The sequence below is a fragment of the Mastomys coucha genome, unplaced genomic scaffold (assembly GCF_008632895.1).
Source record: "Mastomys coucha isolate ucsf_1 unplaced genomic scaffold, UCSF_Mcou_1 pScaffold23, whole genome shotgun sequence".
In the NCBI taxonomy this organism is placed as follows: domain Eukaryota; kingdom Metazoa; phylum Chordata; class Mammalia; order Rodentia; family Muridae; genus Mastomys; species Mastomys coucha.
The window spans coordinates 102,234,440-102,243,671 of record NW_022196906.1 but is presented as its reverse complement, the minus strand read 5'-3'; the positions used below and the strand labels follow the sequence as shown (position 1 = coordinate 102,243,671).

Genomic DNA, 9,232 nt, shown 5'->3' with positions numbered 1-9,232 from the left:
AAAAAAAAAAAAAAAAAAAAAAAAAACCAAAAAAGAAAAAAAGATAGGCATGGCCAAGAACGTAACTTCAACACTGGGCCAGGAGACAGATGAATTCTAGCAACTCACTGGTGATCATCCTAGCCCTATAGGTTCAGTGAGAGAACCTGTCTCAGGGGAATAAAACTTAAGAGGGACCAGTGAGTAGAACCACTGTTCTTTGTCCTCCTATATATCCACATACACACAGACACACAAATCTTTTGAGCACAACTTTGGTCCTAGCACTTCAGGAAGCACAAGCAGGCAGATCTTTGAGTTCAAGGCTAGCCTGGTCTAAAGAATGAGTTCAAGGACAGCAAGTAGAACACAAAGAAACCCCATCTTGATTAAAAAAAAATTTTTTTTTGGAAAAATATTCAGAAAGAAAAAACAGAATAGAACATGATAGTTTATCAGTTGGTAATTAATTAATCATTACATAGTATTTTTTTTAGCTTTTCTTTGAGTATGTTTTAAATTTTATTTCACTTTCTGTACAACAGATATAAACACTGTATCACTGTTGTATATCCACTCAAAAGTTCCAGTAGAAGACATCACAGGCCAGACTTACACAGTCAGGTACAAAGAAAAAAGAAACTGGCTTCAGCAGTCTCCAGCCTTCTGGAAAAAGAGTGTTCTTTTTTACTTTATTATATATATATATTTTTGCTTGCTTGTTTGTTTTTCAAGAGTTTCTCTGTGTAGCCTTGGCTGTCCTAGAACATGGTCTGTAGACCAGGCTGTCCTAGAACATGGTCTGTAGACCAGGCTGTCCTAGAACATGGTCTGTACACCAGGCTGTCCTAGAACGTGGTCTGTAGACCAGGCTGTCCTAGAACGTGGTCTATAGACCAGGCTGTCCTAGAACGTGGTCTGTAGACCAGGCTGGCCTTGAGGGCAGGAACTGCCTGCCTCTGAGTGCTGGGACTAAAGATGTGTGCCACACTCGAAGCTATTGTTCTTAACTGCTGAGTCAGCTCTCCAGCCCTCTTACCACACTTGCTGCTCTTCTCCAGAGTCCATTTCAATTCTTAGCACCCTCACTTACAACTCTAGCCACACAAACAGACCCTCTTTGGCCACATAAGGGTACCTACTAACATGTGCACATATAAAAGATTTATCTCTTATTTTATGTATATGAGTACACTGTAGCTGTACAGATGGTTGTAAGCCATCATGTTGTTGCTGGGAATTGAACCCAGGCCCTCTGCTTACTCTGGCCCACTCGCTCTGGCCCTGTGATTTACTTATTATTATATGTAAGTACACTGCAGCTGTATTCAGACACACTAGAAGAGGGCGTCAGATCTCATTACGGGTGGTTGTGAGCCACCACATGGTTGCTGGTATTTGAACTCAGGACCTTTGGAAGTGCAACTGGTGCTCTTAATCGCTGAGCCATCTCTCTAGCCCCAATGTTGTTGTTGTTTTTTTATAAGACTTGCCTTGGTCATAGTGTCTGTTCACAGTAGTAAAACCCCAACTAAGACAGCATCCTACCCAAATATTTCCTAAAAACTACAAAGAATTACTAGTCATTTTGTTGAATTCGAAGAATAATAACCACCTCCTCATCTATTGTTTCTTTCTCTTCCTTCCCCCATACACTATCATTGTTACAACAATCATAATGGATTTAAATGATTCAGACACTATAGGTGAGTTCTAAGTTAAACTGGAACCAAAGGAAGCAAAACAACATACCCTACAGATGAAGGCTTACTTACTGAACAAGTGACCTGCAGCTGCTGCTGCTGCTGTGGTGGTGCTGCCTGCTCTTGTGCAGTTTGCTGTTGTGGCTGCTGCTGTGGGTCCCATATATGTACAGTCTGAGCCGTATTCTGGTACGTGCCTGCTACAGCCTGCACAGCCACTGGAATGTGGATGTTGCCATTCATGAACTGTGCTGGAAAGAGAGAGTTTGCAAGGGTCTGCACAACCTCTTCATGGGAGTTTTTCACTACAGATGTGGTGCCCACCATCTTCTCCTTGTCATCCTCCAGCTTTACAGCTGCCAGGGCTGTAGGTGAACCACTGACATGAACCGCGTTGTAGGCTTCCTGGGGAATGGCAATGTGGGTAATGCTCTGCTGCGGAGGGTCCCCGCGGGGCTGGGCGGAATAAACAGGGATGGTCCAAGTTTCTCCTGTAGGGCTAGTTATGGTCCCAGTGGCACTGTACAGGTGGGCACTGTCTACTGTCAGTAAATCTGGCCTCAAAGACACATAACTCTGTTGCTGGCCTTGTGGAATGGCCAGCACGGTGGCCACCGGCTGCCCTGAGATGGCATAGGACACGGTGATGGGCATGTCCACTTTGCGTTTCTTCACTGGCTGAAGGACACTGGCTGTGCCAACCCGCCGTTCCCCTTCCCTGGGTGAACCCTGTTGGGATGGTGGCGGGGAAAGAGCACCCACAGTCTGAATTTGAATCTGCTGGCCGCCAGCAAGAGACTGGCCAGCTACCAACTGAGCCTGGATTTGTTGATGTGGGATATGCTCCTCTGGGATTTCTGCAGCCTGGATCTGCTGGGCTGCCTGCACGTGCTGCACCTGGATCTGGGCTGCTTGCAGCTGTGAGGGGCTGGGGCTCTGCAGAGATGGAGTCTGAATGGAGGGGGCTGTGGACTGTGGTGCTTGGCCCTGGATCTGCACCTGGACCTGGATGGGCTGCTCAGCAGGCTGGTGAACGGTGAACTGCGGGGAAAGTTGCTGGGCTGAGACCTGTTGTGGAGATTGCTGTACCTGCACCTGTACCTGTAGGAACAAGAGTCACTAGTGAGAAAAAGCAGGTGGCATGAAAATCCAGCCCCCAAAGAAAACTTTTCAACAGGACCCTGTGATGTGAACAAGGGGAACTATATCAGTCAATGCTCCTGCAGTCATCATGCCTCAAACCAAATTCAGCATCACACTGAACTGACTGAGATATACCCATCCCAAAAGGAAGACAGGATGATCAACAGGGTCCAAGAAACAAACATCACAACTTTGTTTTCTTGGCTCTTTGTACACTAGTAAAGTGGTGTAAGCATATACTTAAAGTGGGTGTTTTCATTTATTAGAGTTTGAGTGTTGGTTCAGTGCCAAATTATATAAATTAAAATTTTATGTATGGCCTGGAGAGACAGCTCAGTGGTTAAAAGTACTACTAGCCATCCTTACAGAGGATGCAGATTCTATTCCCCACAGCTACATGGTGACTCACAACTGTTCCAGAGATTCCAATGCTCTCCTTGGACTGCCACAGGTACCAGGCACACACATGGTACACAGACATACATACATACATGCAGATAAAACATGTAGAACAAATAAATATGAATAAACTTTCCAAAAATAAATAAATAGCCGGCAAGATGGCCCATTTAGTAAAAAGTATTTGCTGCCAAGCCTGAATATTTTTTGACTCTTGGTACTCACATGGTTGAAGAAGGACGATATACATACACATGCATGCAAACAATAAATTAAAAAATGTAATAAAAAACTGAATTCTGAGGTGGGTGGTAGTGATGTGTGCCTTTAGTCCCAATGCTCCAGAAGCAAAGTCAGGTGGATCTCTGAGTTTAAGAACAGCCTAGTTTATAACAATCAGGACTAAACCCAAAATTAAACAAAACAAAAATAGAATTCTCTATGGCAAAAACTGGGTGTGATTTTTCGGACTACCTGGAAAAAACTGCTTCTCCACGCACATATTATCACAGCACACACTGAGTTCCAAACATAAATGTGGCTAAACAGTATTTGCCCAGCGCATGCAATACATCAGGTTCAACTCTAACCCCTCCACAAAAGAGGATGCATAAGTGCAAGTATTTTCAGAATATGATTCACTTGCTATTTTAGCTTCAGAAATTCAAAGTTTTCCTTTTGCTTCTCTGTAGTACTTTTCCTCTTCTCGAACCCATTGTGTACTCAGTACTAAGAGGAATCCAGGACAAGCCCTCTAACAATGGCTATACCCATCAAGTTTCATATATAATCCTGTGTGTCTAACTACATACCCCTGGCTGTTCTGTAAATCACTAATGTAAACTAAGCCCTGGCCCCCAAAGTTGCACTTGGCAGAGGCTCGCAATCCTAGCTGCTCAGGAACCGGAGATAAGCAGAGCCGCCTACAGAAGACATTCAAGGCCACTCAGTGTCAGTTACTCTCAAGTTAAAGGTAAAATGGAAGGTCAAGGATAGAGTTCAGCAGTGCAGTGCTTTCCTAGCATGCTCGAGTCCTACTTCCAACGTACAGCAGAATATAATAAATAGTTAGAGCCTTAGCTGTTAATATTTTCTTATTTTATGGTTTTTATTTTAACCCTCCTGAAGACAGGGTCTGTCTCAAAAAACTTCCCATACTATATATTCAACTTACAATTTTCTTTTGATTATTACTCCCTCAATGTAATATAACAGCTATTCTGACTTTATTAGAGGGCAGATAAGATGAGTCAGTGGGTAAAATATTTCTTGTGCAAGCATGAAGACCTGAGTTTAGAATTCTAGCATCTACATGAAAAGTATGATATCCAAGTAATTCTAAACAAGGGATTCCAGTGTCTCACTGGCCAGCTAGTCTAGTCAATCAGTGAGCTCCAATTCAATGAGAGAGAATGTCACAGGAAGAAAAAAAAAAGAGGTGGTAAATAATAAGCAAAAATCAACCTCTGATCCCTACAGGTGCATGCACAAACACCTCATGCACATATAAGTACTGTTTTGGATAATATACTTAACTTAGACAATATTTAAAGAAAGAATACAAGAAAATATGTGTTGGTTTACAATGCCATTTTAATATGAGCTTGCAGGGGATCCTAAAATGAATTATTCACAGCTCTTGAGGAATGCATGTATCCTTTAAAATGCTTGTTCAATACCCAATCTTTGTCTGTCTACAGGGGATCACTCTGAGTAGCCTTTAGATCTCAGCTTGGTAAATCCGAAGAAATTTTCCATCTTCCGAACAATTCTCTTAAAGTAACATTCTCTTGTTACCTTATTCTGTATCTGTACTTTATTTTTAGCAATTTTTCAGACTTCTTGGTTTTGGCCAAGATGGACCCAGAACTCACAATATTCCTGCTCCACCTTCCAAGAGCTAGAATTATAGGCATGTGCTATCACGGCCAGAAGACTCAGTGGCTTGCTTCTGTTTTCTTTCAGACAGGATCTTACCTTGTAGTGTCAGCATTTGGAGTACTTAAATTACACTTGAGTTATGCCTGGTTAAATTTAGAGAGGTTTAAAACCATGTTTGTTATTTCATGTGTGTTTTATATAATATATGGGTACACATGTGCCACAGTGCATGTGCAAAGAAGTCAGGGGACAATTTTGGCGAATCCATTCTCTTCTAGTACTGGAACTCAGGTCACTATGCTAAAGGGACTGTACCTGCTGAGTCACTTCACCAGCCACAGTGGGGTTTGATCTTATTCTTTCCACCCCCCCCCCCATTGTGAGGAATTTTCTTTCTTTCTTTCTTTCTTTCTTTCTTTTTTTTTGTTTTTTGTTTTTTGAGACAGAGTTTCTCTGTATATCCCTGGCTGTCCTGGAACTCACTCTGTAGACCAGGCTGTCCTCGAACTCAGAAATCCATCTGCCTCTGCCTCCCAAGTGCTGGGATTAAAGGCATGCACCACCACGCCGGCTGTGAGGAATTTTCTTATTCTCTACAATCACCAGTTCGGGAAATGTAGTTGGGCATGGCAATACACCTGTAATCCCAGGCTCTAAGGAGGTTGAAGCAAGAGTATGTTTTGAGTTTGAAGGTAGCCAGGACAAAAAGGAATACAGTATCAAATCCTGTCTCAAACTGGGCAGTGGTGGCCTCAGGTACCGCACGCAAAGTGTGCGTGGCATATTTCTACTCCTTTTATAAACATGAGTTAAAAAAAAAGTTACAGGTGATTATCACAAAGCTTCAAAGAAGTCTGTCACCCCCAAAATCTCAACCTTTTGAACTTTTAGTAAGGAGAAACTTCTAAGAAACTAGAGATACTTTTTTTGTCCATTATCTCATTTGGTCTCACTTAACTGGTATTTTTATCATTTCTGACAGATAAAAAAATTAAGGTCACGTTATTAACTAAGAAACCAAGTAAAATTTATAGCCAACCTCTCGTTTCAGAGCCCAGTTTCCCACAGTATCTTCCTTGTGACTGCAGTCAACCCTTGTAGCACAGACACACTTCTGCTCTTCCATTATGTTTTACATCCTTCCTATTATCTGGTGTAAAAAGCATCCAAAGTAAAACTCAATCCTAATATAATGCCAAGAAAACTACTGTATGACGTAAAGATCCTTAAAAAAGAAAACCTCGTCAGCCAATGTACTCCTCCATTTCAAATAAGCTTAATGTCTGAGTTAGCATTATCTGAAACTTATTAGGTAGGAAAATGCCAACCTAGATTCATTCCATAGGTGATCAGAGAAAGTTCTGAATTCCACACTTTCCACAATGAGTCAAAAGGAGGTATCCTGCCCTTTCTGCTAAGACTGTTGCAGAACGACAGAAAGGCGCAGTCACCTGAAGCTCTCACATTCAAATGCAGTGCTGGCCTCTACTTCTCTGTACTATTCAAGCTCTCTAAAGTAAAAAGCAAGTATCTGTGGTCTTTATAGTTTACAGTGGCTAAAGATATTGTCAGTCCATATTAAATATGAAAGATTCCACACTGCAATAAAATAACTTTCAGCATTTCTAACATCTGTATAGGTGTGTTGTAGCTATCCTAACCTGTGAGAGAAAATAAAAGTTTACTAACAGGCTCCAACTAAATATTTCCTCTTACCTGAACCTGCTGTGGCTGCTGAACCTGGATCTGCGGCTCTTGCTGAGTTTGTGGCTGAACACTGGTTGTGACTGGACAAGCAAGTTCAAGCAAAGACCCAGCCACTTCAGTGCTGTCTGTGTAGATGCAGTTCCCGCCCTGCTGGTACACCATGGTGGTGGTGGCAGTCTGCTGGAACTCCTGAAGAGCTTCCGGTCCCTTAGAAGCCAGTGAGTCCAGAAATTCCTTCATCCTGTGTTGCGGGACAGACCTCGCCTTTACTCGGATGTACTCTTCAAATGAGATGGTGTTCTCTAGAGAATTATTCATATTGCAGAGTCCTTCGGGTTCCTAAAATTAAAATGGATAGTCAATAGTCTGCTACTGTTAGCATGTTGCTTTTATATTTTCTACATTAGTTATGGGGTGTGGGCATGCACATACCAAGGCATGCGTGTAGAGAGGTCAGAGAACAACCCACTTGGTTCTCCTCTCCTCACCATGTAGGTCTCAGGGATCAAAATCAGGTCATCAGGCTTGGCAGTAAGTGGCTTTACCTACTGAGCCACCTTACCAATCCTACTGTTTGTATATATTGAAATCATGAAATACATAGACACAATTACCCTGGCAATGAGAATGAAATGCGTGTGTGTATTATATATACTATAACATAATAGATATATAACACATTTATAATATATAAGTTTTACTATATCTCCCCCTTTTCCCCAAAATAAACTGTGGGTTTTTTTCTCTTTTAAATAAGGTTATTACTATGAACCCTTGGATGGCCTGCAACTTGCTATGTTGACCAAGCTGGCCTCAACTCCACAGAGGTTCACAGACATCTGCCTTGAGAGTGTTATACCCATCTCGATGACGGGTATATGTTTTTATTTTATTTTTTTTTTAATGTTTAGTGTGTGTACAAGATAATACAAGGCACACATGTCATGACAAGTGTACAGAGGCAGAAGATAACTTTGTATAGTTTGTTCTCTCCTTCCACACTTACACGGGTTCCGGGATGAAACTCATAGGTTTATACAAGTGCCTCTCATCTGCTGTTAACACTTCCCTAGCCCTTGTGTCCAGTCTGTGCTAGACTTCCATGTAATGTAGCTCAGGCTGGCTTAGAACTTAAGAAAATTCTCCTCCTCCTGAGTGCTGCGATTACAGGTGCAAGCCAGTATAATATACTCATCATCTTTCAATATTTTGTTTGTTTGTTTTATTTTCCTAGTCAGGGAACAGCCCTTTGTAACAGCCCTGGCTGTCCTGGAATCACTGTGTAGACCAGGCTGGTCTTGAATTCATAGAAATCCACCTGCCTTTGCCTCTTGAGTGCTGGGATTAAAGGCACGTGCCAACACTGCTCGGGCCTTCAACATTTCTTAAACCAAACTATCATACAAAAACAAAAGTCAAGCACATTCTAGTACTGGATAAAACAGGCTGAAATTATATTCTCCATCCAGCAACAGGCCAATTTCATCTTCCCTATGGAGTCAAGCATTAATCAGACAGTAATGTTGAATGCAAAACCACTCCCATGCCTGTTTGTACACATCTTTATTTGAAGCACTTAAGAGGCAGATGTAGGTGGAAATCTAAAGGTTTGAGACCAACCTGATCTATATAGCAAATTACAGGCCAGTCAGAGTTACAGAGTGAGACCCTAACTCCAAATAAATAACTCTCCACGGAATACCACAGAAAAGAATAGCAAACAAAGGGGAGGGAGGTAGAAGCAGATTCCTACTTACTGACATGTTTTTGTTTGGTCGGTTCTTTTTTGAAACAGGGTCTTACTATGTAACTTTGGCTGGTCACCTGGTCCTTACTGACATTTTACTTCCACTACTAAGTACTACTATAGTAAAGTTACTTATGTGTACCATCTAGCAAGACCCAAGAGACAGGAGCATATTTTTTTTACCCCCCATCAAAAAATCTCCTAGACTTAGTGGGTGCACTCCTTGTTCCCTGAACACATGCAGTCCCAGTACTTAGCAGGCTGAGGCACAGAATCTCAAGTCAGAAACTAGTGAGAACTACATGCTACATATACAAATCACTAAAAAAAACAGCAAAAGGTCATTTTAAAAGGAGAAGTAACAATCTCATTTTCCATACATTGCTCGAATTCTTTTGCAGCCTGGCTAAAGCATAGTCTCCAGAACCATACTGCTCGGCTTCAAATTGCACTCTGTGTCTACTTTAGGCAAAGTAGTTAACTTCAATATCTTTCCTTCTATTCAACAGGAATAAAATAGCACTTACCTCAGTGTTAACATGAGAGAATATATGTGTGTTTACAGTGCTTGAAAAAAAAATGCGTGAGAAAAAGAAAGTACCATATAATGTTAACTAATTTTATTAAAATAACTAGAAACTGGGCTGGAGAGATGGCTGCTCTTCCAGAGGAC

General features: G+C 41.7%; 1 protein-coding gene across 12 annotated transcripts in view; it reads right to left on the bottom strand.

Annotated features, from left to right (window-relative positions):
- The window catches only part of Qrich1 (glutamine rich 1), a 32,782-nt gene that overhangs the window by 15,376 nt on the left and 8,174 nt on the right, over window positions 1–9,232 (bottom strand). For all 12 annotated transcript variants that reach the window (XM_031344999.1, XM_031345004.1, XM_031345002.1 and 9 more), the window contains 2 exons: window positions 6,822–7,151; window positions 1,755–2,783 (listed from right to left, as the gene is read on the bottom strand). In XM_031344999.1, the coding sequence (XP_031200859.1) occupies window positions 1,755–2,783; window positions 6,822–7,130 (1,338 nt within the window). In that variant the 5' untranslated portion in view covers window positions 7,131–7,151. The remainder of the gene's footprint in view (window positions 1–1,754; window positions 2,784–6,821; window positions 7,152–9,232) is intronic.